Below are 19,482 nucleotides of genomic sequence, written 5' to 3' on the forward strand. Positions count from 1 at the left end.
GGGTCTATATTAATAGTTTTATATTTCCACAAAATGTGTTCTTTTATGTATTTGTCTGCTTCAACTTGACTGTTGCTGTATTCCTCTGTGTCTACTGTAAGGGGTTTGGTCCTCCAACTCCGCCTTATTTTTTTCTTCTTTTGTTCAGGGTCCTCCAGGACTATTATAAATATTAAGTTATTAATTTCCTCTCCCCTTTTGTTATTCGTTCCACTGGGGAGAGATCGGGTTGGAGCACATGCTAGCTGCTAATGCTAATGCTAATATCTCCCGATTGACAGATTAAATAAACGGAGACCGCCTCCAAACCCAGACTTGATGTCTTGTGGTTTGTCTGATCACCACACAACACACACAACGCAGAAATCCACTGGTCACACTGAGCTTTATTTAGGGCTGTCAGAGTAAAAAGGGGGGATGGGGAGAAGCATCCTACTCTGATTTTTAATTGGGAAAAAACAATTTTATTTTTGTTTCCAGGTGCTTCTATGTCATTTGAGCTCCGTCCATCCGAAAAGCTTCCCACAGCATAATGCTGCCACAACCGTATGCCTCCACAAAGGGATGGTGCGTAAAGGCTGATAATAGTTTTATTTAAATCAAAGTAAACCACCTTCAACCAGTCCGGGTTTTATTTCGGGGGTTCAGATTTGCATTTGCGCAAAAATATGAAACCCATATGTTGTTTCTTCCATTCCACAGTTATGCAGAACAACGTGTTGCCTGGTTACGTTTAGTTTTTGGTAAAAAATATGAAAAAGAAAGGTGCTTTTTTTTTTTTTATTTCTTACAGAACTCCAACCAGAACCAAACAATGTTTACTGGAGACAAACTGAAATCTAAAATCTCATCATCTCCGCAGAAAACACACTGACTCACTGAGTCCCACTGATATTTCAGCGCTGCTGAGTCATATTAATAAATGTGACCATACAGCTGCTGGTTACATGCACAGCGCTGATGTTGCAGCAGGAACCTGAACGGTTAAATGAAAACCTTTCTATGTGGATCTCTCCTTGATTAATGCTCCAAGCACCAGGCGGACGCAGCCACATATCCCCCGCTCCAATTACGCCTTAGTGGGATTCAGTCGGAAACATACGGAATGTGCGTAAAGAGCCGTTTATGCTGGACGCAAAGCGCTCTGCCCGGCGGGCGACGTCGCGTTCGCTGCGCTCCTCTCCAAGGATAAGACGCATCGATGCGCTCGTCCCCGACCTCCTTCCCTAAATGTGACAATTATAACATCATTTTCTCCATCGGCCCGTAATCTGATCTCTTGTTTCTCTCTCCCTCCCTCTCGCTCTGTTTTTTACCCCTCGCTCCCCCCCCCCACCCCCACCCCCACCCCGCCTGCTCGGTTCCGTGCGTGTGTGTGTGTGGATTGTGTTCATCTTTAACCTGCCAGCACTGTAGCCCCCCTGCGTTGCGTTGGCGCTGCGGATCTAGCTTACAAGAACAAGAGCCAGCTCACAGCCGTGGAAACAAGCGAATCAATTTAGGGGAGAGACAGATAGCGAGGTTGTGGAGGGGGGGGAAAGGCACGATCGCAGAGGGGGCACGAAAGGGAGAGAGGGGACGCAGACATTACGCCGCATGCAGACGCCGAACATTAAAGGTATGTACCGTTTTAAGCTTTTCTTGGACGTTCAGGTAGAAAAGGGGCTGAAATGGTCGGCGTGTTGTGTTGTCATGTTTGTCTGCGAGGATGCCGAAGTCAGTCATCAGCTGGGGGGTGGGGGGGAAATACCCGAAAAGGTTAAAGATGCATAACATTTTTGGTAAATAATTAATAGGATTTGATCATCTAATGTAATCAAATGATACACTCCCTTATGTAAGCCCGCACCGGGCCTGTTTTTCTGCGAAAAAATTATTTTTAAAAATCCAGAATATTCATATAGTGGGTGCAGTCGTGTTGTCATTACCCCGAAGAGAGAATGGACGCAAGCCATTTTGTAATGCAGCATGTGCAGAATTAGGCCTATTCAGAATTTCAATTGCGTTCCCCGAGAAGGTGCGCCGCGCAGTGAGCGCAGCTGCAGATGAATAAGGCCATTCTGTGCTATTGTAAGGAGATATCAAGCTGGCGGCTATATGATGAGGTGAGATTGCAGATTAGGATGAGGACTGCAGGAGGAAGCGGTCAAGCTGATGCATTTTTATCACCGTTTTCCGGTGATTATTCTTCCACACCTCACGTGTAAGGAGGGAAAAATGTTGTCATCAGCCAAGAGACGAGAGAAAATGTTATTTTTTTATAATGTGGATGCTGGTGGAAAGGAGCCCCATCCTGCCTCGATTCCCACGTCCTGAATCAATCTAGCGTTGTCATAGTTACAGTAGATGATGTTGGCCCTGCTGCACCTGTGCAGCTTTGTGCTCTTCTCCATCATTTGTAAATACATGATATGTGACTGGTGGGTCTGAGCCTCTGTGTGTCTGATTTGCCTCTTTGCAGACCTGAAGGAGAAGCTCTGAGTGCAAACAGATGCTTATGATGATGTGATTGGGTTTGGAGTAGTTGGTCAGCAGCTTGGAGCTAATTTGTCTTTTCACGACCCAGCGCTCGCCTTCGGATCAGATCGAAGAATCAATATCTACATGGTTGCAATCTGCTCTTGACATGTTAAAACAGCCAAGTCCACGGAGGGGAATTCATCTGAGTGAAAGTGGGAAGAAAATCGCAGGGGTTGAGGATGAAGGCCGGGTTTTAATGGTCCTCAGTTGAGTTGAGGAGTGATGTAAATATTAAAGAACATCAGCGTGTGCTGCTGCTGCTGCTCTGGTGGAGTGGAAAATTTTAGGATGGCAGGTCAAGTCAACAGGTGTCCGTACAGTTTCATCCTCTGCCAGATGATTTCTGGTTCAAAAGACAGAAAAATAACAAAACTGAGCGAGTTTCTATGAAGGATTTATTTTATTACCATTTTCTATTATTGGAATTATTTTAGAACTAACAGGTACAAACTGTCACTGATTGGGGATTTTAGAACAGTTTTTATTTAATATATTGAGTGTCAGTAATGCTACCATGTCTGTGCCTCTAGTGACCACAGGGCCGGATTTAGGAGACGAGACGCCCCTGGGACAGAGTCGAACTCGGTGCCCTGTTGACATGGAAACGACACATGATAACGGCCACGTTTTTTGCAGTTTGATGTTCTACCTCTGAATATTTAGCTTCTCTCTGGGTACCCCAGCTTCCTCCCCCAGTCCAGAAACATGCATGTCAGGTTAACTGGTGTCTCTTCGTCTCCTTTAGAGGAAATTCAGAAGTTCATGGCTGTTTGTCCTGTACAGTACAGTAATCGGTCGAATTATATCTTAGCAGTCCACACAGAAAGTTGCTTAGAAACATTGCATTATTTCTGGAAACATCCAAAAAGGCCTGTAAAACGTAAAATACGTCGCCGTTTTTTTAAACACACCAGGCAGGAGACCTGGAGGATGTGGCTAAACTTCGCCGTCATGGCTGACGAGGGTTTTAGTTGAAGGTGTGACGTTGGCAAAGAATTTCACAATGATTTGATTTTCTACACAAAAATCTGACGGCTAAAACGCCGCACCAGAAATAAATCGTTCCTGTAAACCTTTGTAATGTTCGGCCCTGTCATTGTCAGCAAACAGATTTTTTTTCCCCTGGGAAAAGCTGGTGATCTGTAACTGGTTGATTATTAATAATGTTTTGATGCTTTCATGAGTCACTGTAACAATACAACAGCCATCCTGGATCCCTTGATCTGAAGAGATATTTTACCATTTTACCTTCATTCAGCCGTGTTAGATGTTATTATTACTAGAGGAGAGTAGGTGGAAAGATATGTAAATAACACCTTAATAACAAAACAATTTAATAGCGTGACGTTGAAATGTTATTAGTTATGGATGGGTGTACGTTTCTGTGTGTCAAAGAGAGGATGTGGGCTGTGCTCAGCGCCTGAAAGGGCCTATTTTTATCACGCTTTTCTATATGAGCTTTTATAAAACGCTGCTTTATCACTTCTGAGAACTATAATTTCAATAATGACTCATCTTGACTTCAACCTCAGACCTCATAGAGATGCCAGATCTGCTTCCTCTGCTCTTACTGAAGGCCAAGGTTCAGACTGATCAGATTTAGAGCCACTTCTCGTCTGCATCGGCACCATCTGACCAGAAGTCTCATTTTTTCGGTCTTCCATGGTAACAGATCAGGACTGAGGCAGATATCTGGTGATTTGGACCCAATAGGTGCTGCTGGTCTGTTTTGCAAAGCCTCATCGAGCTCGGCTAAACGCAGCAACGTTGAGCAGGGCGACTGGACAGTAAAAAACACAAGATGGTGAGTGAGCAGGTTGCCACAGCAACCGTGTTCCTAGGAGCGAATGCATCGCTGCTGCACAGGAAAGCAGATGCTGAGAACTGGCTATGTATGGATGCTGACGAAAGAAACCCAGTTTATTAAGGGAATTAGAAGCAGCGGCACAAACACACTTCTTTCAGACGGAACATGGATGATGAAAACCAGCGGCTCTTGGATACAAGCACCTTCTTGTTGACTTTATTCCACGGACGTTGCAGCCATGTGACCATTAAAGTCACAGTGTCAAGCATGAGGTGTTTGAGTAAACAACGAGCACTCTATCTATCGAATCATTACGGCACAAACAGCCCAGGGATTTCTAAATTTAGAGAGTCTGCTGATCCATTTCTGTTTGAAAATGTTTTCGTCACCCTTTTAACCACAAATGGCAATGACACAGTGCGGATTTGTAAACCCTCCCTTTTTAAATGCATAAAAATGTGATTTAAAAAAATCTTTTTACAATTTTTGTTTGAAAAATCTTTGGTATAGCATATAATATTCAACATATGCATTAAAGCAGCCGTCAGGTGTCAGTTATTACCCTCCAGTGTAATTAATGAGGCTGTGACAGTGTGTACTTTCTTGTTCCTACTGCTATATTCAGGTCCAGTGATTGATGAGTGTGTACAGTGGCACCACAAAGGAGGGACCGGGGGTGGGAACAGCCCCCCTATGAATTTACTGCTACCCTTTCCAGGCAAACTATTTTTACGGATGAATTTTATAAGCTTAAAGACCATGCTTTCTTTATAATATTCTTTTTTTATTTATCCTTCACGTCGCCTCTTTTTGAAAGCCAGGATCATGTGTTTGAAATTAAAAAATCCGAGTTTTATTTTATTAAACATTGGTGCTAATTTTTTTTTAAAACAGAGGTGTTCGAGTCCAGTCCTGGAGAGTTACTATCCTGGAACATTTAGATGTCCAAAACCAAAATTAAATGGTTGAAATCCCTCATCAGCAGGTTATTTAGTCCTGGTAGCAAAACGTCTGATTCATGAGTGTTTTAAAGCACGTAAGTTACAAAACAGTACTGGATTTGGGCACGCCGGTTTTATCAAATCAAATTAGTTGCAACATATCAACATGACAATAGGGCCTTACCTAGTATTTAATGGTTCAAACATTACATTAAAAAGCAACAACAGAAGGACATGGGATGAAAATGGAATCGAACCGAACCAAAATGTCAGCTCTGCCTAATCAATGCCTGAATAAAACTCCTGAAATTCTCTTATTGCTTCGTTGATTTGTTGAAATACAAACCATGACTTTGATGATTCAACATATAAAAAAATGGCTTCAAACCAGTGTGTGTCACCAAAAATAATATGCATTGATTTAAGCCAGGCTTTTTTAATTGTTGCACCTAGACTGATGTTCTGTGCACTTACTGTCTCTCTTTTCTTTCTGTTTCTCTTTCTTCCCACAGTAAGAAGCAACAGCCTCCGCAGTGACGGCTCGTTCTCAAGGACCTCTCCCTCCTAACTTGATAGCTACTTTTTTTGTGAATGTTATGGGAGCAGAAGTGCAGGACTTCTTTCAGTGAAATATCGAAAAATCAAGTCTGATTCCCAAGACAGTATGAGCAAAGTTAAGTAGGTAGCTTTACTTACCAATCGTTACTGTAACAGTTCAAGTTTTTGACTCTTCAACACAGAAAAAGTCAGATAAAACCATGAATGTCGAGAGAAGCACTTAACCTACCCTTTTTGGAGGTGACTAATCAATATTCCAGAATTAGGGGTGGGTCATGACTCAGTTGCCATGCGTCTTGTCATGGTGACCAGCCCCTGCACCCCTTTCCCCCTCCTCTGGTTGGTCCAGCTCCTGTTGTGGTTTCACCACCATGGACCCCAGCTGACAGAGGCGGCACCACCGTGCCCCAACCCCTGCACCTGTTCCAACCAGGCGAGCCGGGTCATCTGTACAAGGAAGAATTTGGATCAAATCCCAGACAGCATTTCAGAAAACACAAGATACCTCAATCTACAAGAGAACTCAATTCAGGTAAACATGGTTTGACCTTCAAAAGTCAAAGAATCAATAGTTTTGATTTCAATAATTCTGATGTTGCCACCATGTCTCCCTTTTTGTCTTCTTTGTTCACACAAGGTGATCAAGTCTGACACATTCAAGCATCTGCGGCATCTAGAAATTCTCCAGCTCTCCAAGAACCACATCCGGCAGATTGAGGTGGGAGCTTTCAATGGCCTCCCCAACCTCAACACGTTGGAGCTTTTTGACAACCGTCTTACAGTGGTACCAACTCAAGCTTTTGAGTACCTCAGCAAACTAAGAGAACTATGGCTACGAAACAACCCCATTGAGACACTGCCAGCCTTTGCTTTTAACCGAGTTCCCTCATTAAGACGTCTGGATCTGGGGGAACTCAGGAAGTTGGGTTTCATCTCAGAGGCTGCCTTCGAAGGTCTGGTAAATCTGCGTTTTTTGAATCTCGGCATGTGCGGCTTGAAGGACATCCCTAACCTTACCCCGCTTGTTCGACTTGAGGAGTTGGAGTTATCAGGGAATCAGCTGGGGATTGTCCGTCCTGGATCATTTCAGGGACTGGTGTCACTTCGAAAGCTTTGGCTGATGCACTCCAGAGTGACTATCATTGAACGCAATGCTTTTGACGACCTCAAGAACTTGGAGGAGCTCAACCTTTCCCATAATTCTCTGCATTCTCTGCCCCATGATCTGTTCACCCCTTTGCACCAGTTGGAGAGGGTACACCTCAACCATAATCCCTGGGTTTGCAACTGTGATGTCCTGTGGCTCAGCTGGTGGCTTAAAGAGACAGTTCCCAGCAACACCACGTGTTGTGCTCGTTGCCATGCCCCACCAGGTCTGAAAGGGAAGTACATTGGGGAACTGGATCAGACCCACTTTGTCTGCTATGCTCCGGTGATTGTGGAGCCGCCCACTGATCTGAATGTCACTGAAGGCATGGCCGCAGAGCTGAAATGCCGTACCGGAACCTCTATGACTTCTGTGAACTGGTTCACCCCAAACGGCACGCTGATGACCCACGGATCATACCGAGTTAGGATCTCAGTGCTTCATGACGGAACACTGAACTTCACAAATGTGACCGTGCAGGACACCGGGCAGTATACCTGCATGGTAACCAACTCCGCTGGGAATACCACTGCAACCGCTGTGCTCAACGTCTCCGCTTCTGATCCTAATAACAGCTACAGCTATTTCACCACTGTCACAGTTGAGTCGGTGGAGCCAAGAGAGGAGGAGAACTCAGCAAGACAGTATGTGAATGAGACCTTTGTTGGTTCCCCCAAGCCTCCTGGACGTGGAGGGGTAGTCGGTCTATCTAGCAGCACTATATCGCCATCTCTGTCTACTCTGTCGCCACTGTCACCCAGAACTACTGAAAATTCAGTGACTGTGTCTCTAATGGATGTAACTAACATTCCAGGCCTGGACGATGTAATGAAAACAACTAAGATCATCATTGGTTGCTTCGTCGCCATTACTTTTATGGCAGCTGTGATGCTGGTGGTCTTCTACAAACTCCGTAAGCAACACCAACTACACAAACACCACGGCCCTGCCAGAGCGATTGAGATTGTCAATGTCGAGGATGAAATTGGAGCTGGGGCTGGAAGTGGCATCTCTGGCGGTTCGACAATAAATTCTGGGACTGGTACGGAGGGAACCTTAAGAATACATCACCCGGAAGTAGTCAACCTTCCCAACATCGGTCGCACGGATACCCTAAACCATTACTACAAGACACATCATTTCAACAACAATGTGATGGGTCTCAGTATCACCGAGGGGATGGGACCAGGTGGAATCCTCAACAGCAAGAACCAACACGGCCAGGACAACCCCATCTCCTGCACATCAGTCCCAATCTCTACATCAAATTTGCTCTCTGCATCAGGCAACGGCACCAACACCAGCTCCATGTCCCCACCGCTGCCGATGTCTCTCCCCATGCCAACTATGGGTTTACATGGATCGATCAAGGGTTTCATGGGCCAAAACCAGAACCCCCAAATGGAGCCGCTGCTCTTCAAGGGGAGCTCCAAGGAAAACGTCCAAGAGACCCAGATCTAAAAACAAAAGCGAGTGAAGAGAGGGAGAGCGGGCAGGACTCAAAGACAGAGAGGGAATTGATGTCGGGTTAACGTGTGGAATGATAAGACACTAGAGCGCATTGACTTTACACCAGGAGAGAGGATAGACTGACACGGCAATACACAAACACATAGACTTATCCGTGACGGTGTACTGAGCCAAGGATTACCACAATGGCCCAACTGTGTTTGTAGAAGCGACCATGGCCATGGAGATCAAGGAGTGACCATTGCTACAATGTAAATCTGTGCCAAAGCAAATGTTTTTTGCAGTTTCTACAAGCTGTATTCTCGTAGGAAAAAAGAGACAAACTAGTCTGTCAGAGTAATTCAGTTCCCCAATTGTTGTTGGCCAGCAGAGACAAAAGATACGCACAGCACTTACCACACTGCAGAATGGAGATGTTTCAGAGTAAAATACAAGAGACATTTTTCTTCCACAAAAAAAAATACATGAGAAACACTCTCTCAAGTGACTCAACAGACTCCCTCAAGGTGAAAATTATGTAGGCATAATAGATGGACAAAAAGGTACAGTGCAGTACAAACTACTGTGAAAAATCCACAAATAATATAAATATATTTTCATCTAAATATGTATCATTGCAGACTCCAATGCAGACATATTTTGGGACGGATGTATAAGCCGGTATAGTTTGTTTCTTCTTTGTGAATAATCAGGGGCGGTGACAGGTGGACGTTTGTTATGTTTTAAATTTGGCTACTTCTCAGAAACATAAGGGCTCAATTGCAACACTCATTGTGAATCTTTCAATTGGCTTTCGTGACCATTTAGGTTGTAGAACGGCAAACGCAGATCTCCGTTTGACAAATTTTCATCTGTTGTTTCAGTAATAATAATCATTACGATCTTTTTTGTGTTTTGAGAGTGTATTATGTATTTTGTAAAAGCCAGCTATGTGGTATTTGAACTGGTAAATTCTGACACTTAAATGCCAGCGGCGAATGATGGTAAAAATGCTGTTTCACCAATATGATAAATTAATCCTGTATGGATAAAAATAAAGTATCGACATTGTGTTATTTGAATCCGATCAGTAGCCGGATGATTGCTTTTAGGCTGGAATTTGATACGACCTCTGTTCTCATGCAGCAAAATGCTGCCATGATGATGATTAGACATCTTCAGCAGCATTTAAGAAAAGGGATTACGCATCCATATTAGGATGATTGGAGTGAGTGAAAAATGTACAGTATATTAATAAATAATGTCTGGTTGTATGACAATTGTAAGATCCACATTTTTACAGTGTAACTTTCATATGTTAAATGCCATTTACGCTTCTTGCGTTTCAACTCTGTATTACTTTATTTTTGTTAGTTTGATATACTGTGTACAGTTGTCTAGCCATGTGTCATTACGTGTGAAATAAATCAATCATATATTGGGTTGTGGCGGGTCAATATGGCAACCACACGAGTAAGAACTGAGACGTTATGAAGTCCCTCCTGCGCTAAACCTGGATTGAATGTATGGGTTGTGGTTTAGCCATTAGTCACCCTGGTAATGATAGGGGCCATCTGTTTTGTAACGCTGTTCAGACAGGCTTTTAGTCATTCTCCCATACATGGTCACAGACGCTACTGGTTCTGGAAAATAAACATTTCTATGAAGGCGGTTTAGTCTGAAATTAGTCAGCTTGCTTTTCCCATGATCATTTGTTTTTTTGTTTTTGTTTTGTCAGGTTACTGTTCTGGTGATTATGAATGAAAGAAAGATTGAAGACATCAATAAAATATATGCTTACATTGTTAAACAGGAACTAAATGTTTGTTGCAATTGAGCTCAAATTGAACTGGTGACCATTCAGTCCAGAGCTCCGTCGACACATTTGTGGCTTTTTTTGCACCCCTCCCTTGGAAATAGTGTTTTTAGCTAACAATGTACTTTCAGAAGCATAAGCTTTCAGTTTTTTATGTTATCTGGAAAAAAAAAACCTTTACTAACTGTAACAGGACATAAGAGGTCATAGTAATAATGATGATGATGCTAAAATGGGACATTTGTATGTCTAATATAAGTGATGGATTTCTGCCATAGAGGTTTTGAAAAGAACATCTTCAATGCCAGTGTACTCTTTGCTCTAAAATATCTTTAAAGATCTGTGAATTCCCATCTGCTTCTGTGAAATAACTGATCACTTCTGGTAGACTTGGATTTTTTTTTTTTTTTTTACGTTTACAGGTGCAAAAAATATCAGAATATCAACAACAATGGTATATTTTTAGAAGGTCAGCTCAAAAAGTAAAGTCCGTACATAGATTCATTACACAGAGAGATATATGTCAAGCATTTTTGTAATTATGGCTTACAGCTAATGAAATCCGCAAATTTAGCTTTTTGAACATGTAAATAACGAAACCAGCAAAGAAAGAGGTTAAAACTGAGCATGTTGTAGCCCACAGATCCAAAGGGAAAAGTCCAATACTCCAATCATTTATTAATGGAAAGTTGAGTGGAAGGAAGAAGTCCAGAAGAAAATGGTGTTCAAGCAACAGGACAACCTAATAAACATGAACATCTCTTCAGAACCACAGGCTGATCACCTCCAGATCACGTCGCACTGATGCTGTAATTCATGCAAAAGGAGCCCAGACCAAGATGCTGCGGTTAAAGTCCAGTTCTTATCGGTCTAACATCCATTTTTAAATAAGAAACAGAATTTTTGGTTTTCATTAGCTGTGGGCCATAACCATGAAAAGCAACAGTCAAATGCTTACACTATATCCCACTGAATGTAATTATTCGATATAAAACCCAAGTTTCATTTTTTAATTGAGTAAATGAAATAGATTAACTTTTCAGCAACATTCTAATTTACTGACATGCACCTGTTATTATGCGATCGTATCATCAGATCAGAGAGTTGACCCAATGAGAAACGAAGAGGATTTAAAAACCAGGGTTTCGTTTCTCAGGCGTATTTTTATCTGAATGTTTCAGATAAACATTTTAATATTACGGCCTGAGATGAGCTGTTATCATCTGTGACAATGACGGTTATCGATATTCTTACGTTTGGAAGAACAATGCAGACTGCTTGAATTTTAGCTAACATGTGACTCTTAATCAAGAACCAAATAATGATATACAGACATGAACATGTTTCTAGTTTCCTCTGGTAAAGATGTGCAAAAGCCTTAAAGTAAATAAAATGTTCATTGCGGTACCAACGCCACCATGAAAAACTGAGAAAAATACAAAAATCAGTGGCAGCCCTGGCAATCATTTTAAAATAAAAATACAACTGAAGTCATTGTAGAATTCGTCATTTTAACTTAGTTGATTTCTAATTTGTGTTCCATGATGTTCAGTCTTGCAGGCTTAGAGAAATACGACACATTAATCCAACCATCACTGATGTGAAATTTGCTTCCCTCTGCTGGGGCTTTAACTGGAACCGTGTGGTCAGATGAGAACAGGGGCCTTTTCACATCAAAAAATTTAAAAAAATCTGGCTCAACCACTGGCTAGGATCGCAAAACCTAAATCCATCTGTGTCAGCTGGTTTCCTCAGAATCAAAACGAATGCAAGTGAAACCTCAGAGTCATGCAAACGTGGATTTCTTTGCATTTTTTTTTGTGTGTGTGTGTATTTATATTATGTTTTAAATGAGAAATTGAGTTTCCAGGTGGACCAGAGTCTGGTTGTTTGGTCCAAGTTAAACTTTCACATCAGACTATTCGAGGAAACCGTCCGTTTAAATTGGACCTCACTGTAAAAACACAAAATCTTACCATGTATCTTTGGTCTAGTTTCTAGTGCAGATGTCTTGGAGACAGACTAACTTAAAAGAAACTTTTCTGCAAGATACACACACTTGTTTAAGTAAAACATTCCTTAATGTTGATGAAAAAAGTATTTGTTCCATTGGCACATAAATTAACTGGGAAAAATGTCTTGTTAGAAGTGAAATAATCTGCCAGTGGAACTAGAACTGGGTTGCTAGGTAACGGCTTGGCTGGGGTTGCTAGGTAACGGCGTCAGAGGAACTACATCCTTTTCAACAATATTAAGGAGTTATGTACTTAAAACAAGCCTCTATATCTACTTCTAAGTTAGTTTTGTCTTATTTCATGTGTACTGAGATATTTGCACTAGAAACTAGACCAGAAATACTTGGTAAGGTTTTGTGTTTTGCAGTGTAGCAACAAGAACTTCGCAGGTTTCAGGAGAAACAAAAAGGTGGCGACTGTTGGAAAAGCAGCTGATACACACTGCCAAGTACGGTGGAGGATCTGTCAGGCTGCGGGCTCGGTTCTCCTCCAGGAAACTCTGCTGCCATGATTTTCTTAACGTGGATAAAAACACTCCAATTAAAGGCAGAGTTTTTCAAACTTGCAGCAATGAAACAGGAATTTATTTAGCGGCTTTTTACACATCTTTACCAGGGATGAAAACCAATTTCTGCATTTTTGAGCAGCTCTGGTTACAGATGAGGTATTGAGGCTCCAGTAGTCACTTAAACTAGATGATTTAGTTCAGATATTTATTGGTCTGGTGAGGAAAAACGTATTAAAATTGTTTTCTGCAAGAAAAGAAAATGGACTGACCTTTAATTCCTGTGAAGGTAAGCTGCTCCGTTTCATAAAATCTCTAAAAAAAAACCAAAAACATCTGGTTTGAATTGCTTTTGAGGAAAAAAACTAAATAGAACGATGCTTTCTTCTAACCAACTGCAGGATTTAATTGCTTTAAAGCTTCCAGCTGTTGCCTGTTTCTGGTAGCAACGTCAGTTTGGGTTGTTATAACTCAACATAAAATGTTTGTTTTTTTTTAAATCAGAGCCTCATGCAGGTGAAAACACACGGTGGACGACTGCAGCGTCTTCAGGTCTGTCAAAATTGAGACGCGTTGTCCTCGCACCTCGGTGACTGACAGGCTAATTATTTCACCGCTTCCCTCAATTTTCCGCCAGCCATAAGAAGTTATTCAGCAATTAGAAACATATGCCGCTTTAATTCATTGTTGTGATTTCATCCTGCAGAAAAATCGCTTCTAACTAAACAGGAAACAAGCTGACAAGGTCAAAGTGACGAATGACGTCTCATATAAGTTACTGCTGCAAGTTTTATTGTGAAAAATTAGTTTTATTTAATTTTTCTCACTAGATTACATTTTGTACCAGGAGAAATTCCTGCTTATTGAAACAAGGCTGGAGAGAATTGTTCCCTTACTATAAATATCTACATTTAGTTGCTTTGTTTTAGCATAAATCTATAAATATCCATTGTTTTGTTGTGGTTAGGATGATAATCATCACTCTAATCTTAGATAACAGGAGACAGATTATCTGAGTAACTCATTAAAAGGGGTCAGAGAAAAAAAAAAAAAAAGCTCATATTGTTTTAACAAAACCAGCAAAACATTAATACATCCCATAATCACTAGAGCGTGGCAGCTGCTTTAATGGATCAAATGGTCTGTCATGTTACATTAGCATAATTGCACAGTAACCTGCACTGCTATTTTTATTAATGTTGTGAATGTGCCAAATAGGTGATGTGTGATGCAGTCAGACAAACGCAGGCAGATATTTCCCATGGAAGACGGACGGAAACGTTTCTCCGGCCTCCCATTTCCGCTCTTTTTCTCTGAAAAGGCCGACATAATGGAGCTGGAGTGCTTCGCCTGGCGTGTTTTTATCCTGCTCCGTATTATAACGTATTTGGAAGCCCCCCGGAGGTGAGGCGAATCTGCGCAGACTTTCACAGATGTCCACTTTGGAGGCCGCATTACAAAACAACTTCAAGGGATTTGTGTCATAAGCATTGCATCAGCCGTGGACCATAACCATAAATTTAATATGTTTAGATAAAACGTTTGGGCCCTACAGCTGGTAGATTGACTTTGAAATATCTGAGGGGACGCTGTGAAGTCATTTTCTTGAATGTAATTGTCCTTGGCTTGTACTCTGGTCTCTGGAGAACCTCCCACCCACGAGACGACTCAATGTTCAGAGGCCGGCATGCGACGAAGCTGGAGAACTTCAGAGAGCTTCAGTAGGTTTTTGATTTTCTTAAGATACTAGAGAGAAAATACGGTTGAAAGGTGACAAAAAAAGTGAATTCTTTTAAAGGGAAGTTCTGCGATTTTTGATGTGGTTTGGTTCTACACCCAGGGTGGCACGAACCGGGAGGCAGTAGTGTTAAAATAATCAACCTCAGATTGAAATTAACATGAAAAAGGAGAAAATGTATTTTATTTAAGATTCATTCACACCAGTCCTGTTTGATCTGCCGTAATTTAAGTTCGCTTTGTTTGTTTAGGAGGTCAAAGTTCATTTATTGAGGTGTGAATGCGTAATCAAACTCTGATGTGAATTAAAAAAAACCAAACTCTGGTCCGTACAAACCTCCGTCTCGGTTCGGTTAGAGTGAACTTTGATGAGGATCGGATGCATATGAACACAAAGTAGACCGGAGAGCGCTCCAAAAGCAGGAAGTGGACTAGAGCGCAGGGCATTCTGGGTAAAAACAACCAAAACAAACACACCACTCTAGGGCTAGCAGAAGAAATGGCTCATGTTTTTTTTTAACCAAACACAAAAGAGAAATCCTACAACCGCTAAAATCTGACACCATTTCACTAAGAGGAAAATTGTGCTCAGTTTCCTCTTTAGAGGGTTTTGTGCTGTTTTCTTCAGTGGTTCTTGGTGCAGCGCCCCCACAGGCGAGGAGGGGAACAAGCTACTCAAATGGTTTGGACATTTTGACACAGAGCAGCACAACACAGCAACTGAAAATATAGCAAATTCTGCAATTTTGTTCCCAATTGAACCAAATCTATCAGATTATCAGGTGTCAAAACAATCGTAATTTCGTTTTATAAAGCACAAAGGTAAAATCCAACAAAGATATCTTTTATTTGTTTTTTGCACAGAGGCACAGTTGCTCTCCTTTCTACAAACTTTGCACAAGAGACCATTACTGAAAATGACTTTACAGAACCTAACTCAGTCCTCACTTTCCTGCATTTAAACAGGCTTTTATTCATGTGAAGTCCTGCGACCCAACAGTGTTTGTGCAGCACAACTGAGATCATTAATATGCACTAAGAGTGAAGCGCTAAAGGCAAACACATTTTATGCTTTCGCGTCAAACGAGCAACGATGGAATTTTTAAAAACCCAGTTTTATCCCCTGCAGCAGGACAAACCTGTAATCCACTGGAGGTGGATTTAATAACACAAATCCCCCCAAGGAGTGTCAGCCCCTTCTGTTTGGTAGAACGAGGAGGAGAGTTTGATCTGTTTGCCGACTGCAGCATCCTCCCAGAAGATGCGCTGCTCCCTTCGCTCGGCGTCGGTACAGTCGCTCTCCACAGTTTCGCCGCGCCTGAACAATCGTCTCCTCTTCCCGGCGCTGTCTTTGCCTTCAGTTTCAATAAACCTCCCAGCTGTGTGTTTCTCCAGGGATTCCCCTGGCTCCTCTGGCCCAAGACAGACTGCAGAGTCTGTGGGGAACTTGACACAACATAAACTCTGCTGTGAAGCAGAGGTGTCACAGTCTGGGGGCCGCGTCGAGGAACCGGGAAGAGTGCAAAAGCCTTTTTCTGTTGTTTTTTTTTTTTCTTTTTTCCTTTGATGCCAACAAGAGAATGGGGCGTTTAATGCTGCTGCAGTCTGCAGTCCTGGAAGGAAACAAAGTAAAGACGCCTTGGCATCTCTGATATGATGAGAGACGAAATGAAAGATAGACTCCCACAGAAACGCTCACTGGCATGGAGAGTTTACGGCAAATACAGCAGCGATCCAGCTGAGTTTTATTTCTGGAAGGAAGACAGTATCTTACTATCTTGGTGAATTATTGATATCCATTATTCTTGTCTTTTATTTTATAAATCATGAAGTGTTTTCCTTCCAAAACATTTTATACCATCACAACTTCAAATTTCAGGGTAATATTTTGGGATCTTATGCGAGTAAAACACAAACCGGAGCATAAATGTTTCGTTGCCTGAAAATAAGATGTGCTTTTCATTTTTACAAATTAATATCTACTCATTTAAATGTAGCCCCTATGATAGATTACAGCTAGGTAAAGTAAGGTAGTTTACTTATGTAGCACATTTTCAGCAACAAGGAGTTCAAAGTCTTTTACATGAATCAGATGAAATACAAACAGAACCAAAAGAAAGACAAAAAGGTAAAAGTCTAATAAGAACAAGCAGTCCATAATCTATAAACTAGTCAGAGTTTCTCTGGATTCTTGTTCTGATAAAACTAAATGTTGATTCCAGATGTTGGGTTTTTAAGTAGATGGTACTTTCTAAGTTTGTTCTACAGTTGATAAATTACCAGGAGTTTCTCTACGTCTTGCTCCGAAAAGTTGACACTAAATTTTGGTCTAAAGTAAGACTAAAAACTTTTTTGTAATAAAGTAATAAAAAAGTACAACTCCACAATTTCTAAAAGTCACAAAAAAAAACTAAAATCAAGCAAATAAAGTTGCTGAATTTATTATTTTATTGTTTTTCTTATAAATATCCACCAAAAAACTCATGTCAGATGAATCCCAGAAAATGGCTAGAAAAAAAATTAAATAAAATTGAATTTTCACGTTTTTTGTATAAAATGTCAAATATTACTCTAAAAAATTCTCAGTTTTTTTGGTGGAAGTTTACTACTAATTAAATTTTTTTTATCTACAGTGACCCTAAAATGCCGTCATAGATTTTGCACGGTTGCCGTTTAAAACCATTTATTTTCAGTAAAAAGAAGGGGATTTCTGTCGCTTTCTTTCAAAACATTTTCTATATTTAGTCATGTTGAATAAAACCTGCATCATTTCACTTAAAGTCTATGCATAAACACGGTTTTACCTTTTGCTGAAACTCTGCTATAAAAAGACAAACACTTTGTGTTGTACTTTACATTTTCCAATGTAATAAAATTACAAATTAAAAGTCTCCATCTGCATCAACTGACCAAATTTGTACCATTTTCGAATTGCAGCTGGGGTCCGCACAAAGTGACCCAAGGGCGCATTTTGGACACCCCTGGTCTAAAGTTACTATGTGAAAGTTTGAAACCCTATCAGAAAGGAGTTTTTTTAGCTGCATTTATTAATTAAGGCTAAAACACCTCCTCTGATGCAGACTCCAAACGAAATCCTGCCACTGAAAGTAACAATTAGTGGGAGGAGTTGGTTTTATAACTGCCAAAGGAAGTACGGCTCTCAGATATAGAGAGAAAGTGTTTCGCCTAAAGTAGTGGAAGTTATTTAAGGTAATTAGTTTCCTATTAATATTTCCTTTCCAGCCAACATAACAAACAGACAGCATGTATTTACTGGAAGGAGGTATGTAGCAAATTGTTCCCCAGTGCATCCCCTCCTACACACGCCGCACTCTTCAGGCTCTGCGCTCATGTTTTTATTAGATTATTACACTTACTTGAGTATCGATTTACCATAACAGCAGATGGGAGGTAATGTTTTTACTTTTGCCTGGTAAATGTTGTGGCACTTTTTGCTTTTAATGGCGCCATGAATTATGCAGAGACTTTTACCCCACTTATCTTCTCGATGCCTCAGTGGCAATCATAGCATCAGCTCTGGCACGAGTCGTTACAGGGACGAAATATGAAGCTGCAGTTCAGCTTGACGACTCGCTCCGAACAGAGAAATGCAGGCTGGATGTGCACAATAGTGAAGAGATTATGCAGCTCTTATGATTTGTGTCAGCAGAAGAAAACATATTTGCAACACCTTCCTGCTAAACAATTCTGAAGAAATTACTTTTATACCTGAGCTGCTTGGGTCAATGCAAAGTTTAAAATAATATAAAGAAACCAGAAAAAGTTTGCTTGGATCTGATGGGGTCCAGTCTGGGAAGGTGACAGAGAGCGCACGTTACGCTACTGACGCTTTGCAACTACGTCACGAAATCATTCGAGGCGCCATGATGGACGCCGGAAATGAAGGACGAGAGCCACTGAAATAGTTTTCCCAAGTTGTTTTTGCCAGTTTATTCATGACTTCTACTTGTTCCAGTCACGCTAATTTGTCTCTGGACGTAACTCACCTGGTTGAAGCTCATAAACGGCGGGATTTACAAAAGTTTGAAACAGCTAGCTTAGAAACCGACCCGTACCTCCTCCCTCCTGACGTGTTGATAAAATTACTGACTCTACTTGAATTCACACCACATGATTTATATAACTGTGTCATAAACAGCGTTTCCCTTTACACCGGAGCAACATAAAAACGTACAAAAGAGGAGATGCTAACCAGTTGTTTTTTTTCCATACATGCTAGGCTACATGACGGTGCGGCACTGTCTCCATGGTTACCAATGGTTAGACACGTACCTTCTCCATAACTCAATGTTTTATATCGTCCTAGTCATACATGCATACATATAAAGTATATAAACGTTAGTCTTCTTACCTTGTGAAAAGTGCTCCGGGATTACACCGAGGACTGACAGTCATTATTCACTCATCGTCATTATTATTCATTCATTATTCCATCGCTGCCGTATCTTTACTCATTAAAAGTTAAATGGCAAGTTTGGTTTTCATCCTTGTCTGTTTGTGCAGCCGACCGCGCAGCATCCTATGACAATTTTTAAAGTGAGATCAACTAAATAGAAGCGATATTAGGTTACAGATGCCTGTTTTCAGACTAGCTTTAAAGGCGCGCTTTGGTTGTTTTGGTCTGTCATGGCGGAGTGGGCGGAGTTCTGGAGAGAATGACGTCACGCGCAAAGGGTCAACAGTCAAAGAACGATTTATACCTGAAAAGTGTTAACTTTAAAGTTTCAGATAATCAAAAATATTTTTTTTTCAAACCTGGGAAAACATACTGTTTTTAAATGATATTTTATTTAGTAAGGAAAAAAAGTTGCTTTTTATCAAACCAAACGGTTTGATAAAAAGTGATTTTCCTGTTTGTTAAATCAAAAATTCACTGATTAACCACCTTTATTTTACAAGTCACATGCAGATTACTGCCAGAAATCACTTAAGCAGAACCTGACATCACAAAGTAGACTGAAAGATC

General features: G+C 41.1%; 2 protein-coding genes across 4 annotated transcripts in view; one reads left to right on the forward strand and one right to left on the reverse strand.

Moving 5' to 3' along the window:
- Positions 1 to 19,288, reverse strand: part of LOC103481129 (heparan sulfate glucosamine 3-O-sulfotransferase 2-like) — a 42,440-nt gene extending 23,152 nt beyond the window's left edge. Inside the window, exon 1 of one of the 3 annotated variants that reach the window (XM_008436424.3) lies at positions 18,868 to 19,288. The gene's annotated coding sequence lies outside the window, so the exon portion shown is untranslated. The remainder of the gene's footprint in view (positions 1 to 18,867) is intronic. The other 2 variants (XM_081600725.1, XM_081600724.1) reach the window with 2 other exon arrangements.
- Positions 1,150 to 10,591, forward strand: lrrc4bb (leucine rich repeat containing 4Bb). The gene is made up of 3 exons (XM_008436419.3): positions 1,150 to 1,618; positions 5,781 to 6,358; positions 6,464 to 10,591. The coding sequence occupies exons 2-3, from the start codon at positions 6,116 to 6,118 to the stop codon at positions 8,432 to 8,434; spliced, it is 2,214 nt and encodes a 737-aa protein (XP_008434641.1). The 5' UTR covers positions 1,150 to 1,618; positions 5,781 to 6,115; the 3' UTR covers positions 8,435 to 10,591.
- Positions 19,289 to 19,482: the final 194 nt, after the last annotated feature.

Source organism: Poecilia reticulata, chromosome 19 (assembly GCF_904066995.2).
Source record: "Poecilia reticulata chromosome 19, P_reticulata-male-v2, whole genome shotgun sequence".
In the NCBI taxonomy this organism is placed as follows: Eukaryota; Metazoa; Chordata; class Actinopteri; order Cyprinodontiformes; family Poeciliidae; genus Poecilia; species Poecilia reticulata.

Excerpts from the sequence above, each read along its gene's own strand:
- lrrc4bb (XM_008436419.3), top strand. The coding sequence starts at position 6,116 with ATGCGTCTTGTCATGGTGACCAGCCCCTGCACCCCTTTCCCCCTCCTC. Across the intron at positions 6,359-6,463 it reads TACAAGAGAACTCAATTCAG|GTGATCAAGTCTGACACATT; the intron begins GTAAACATGGTT and ends TGTTCACACAAG.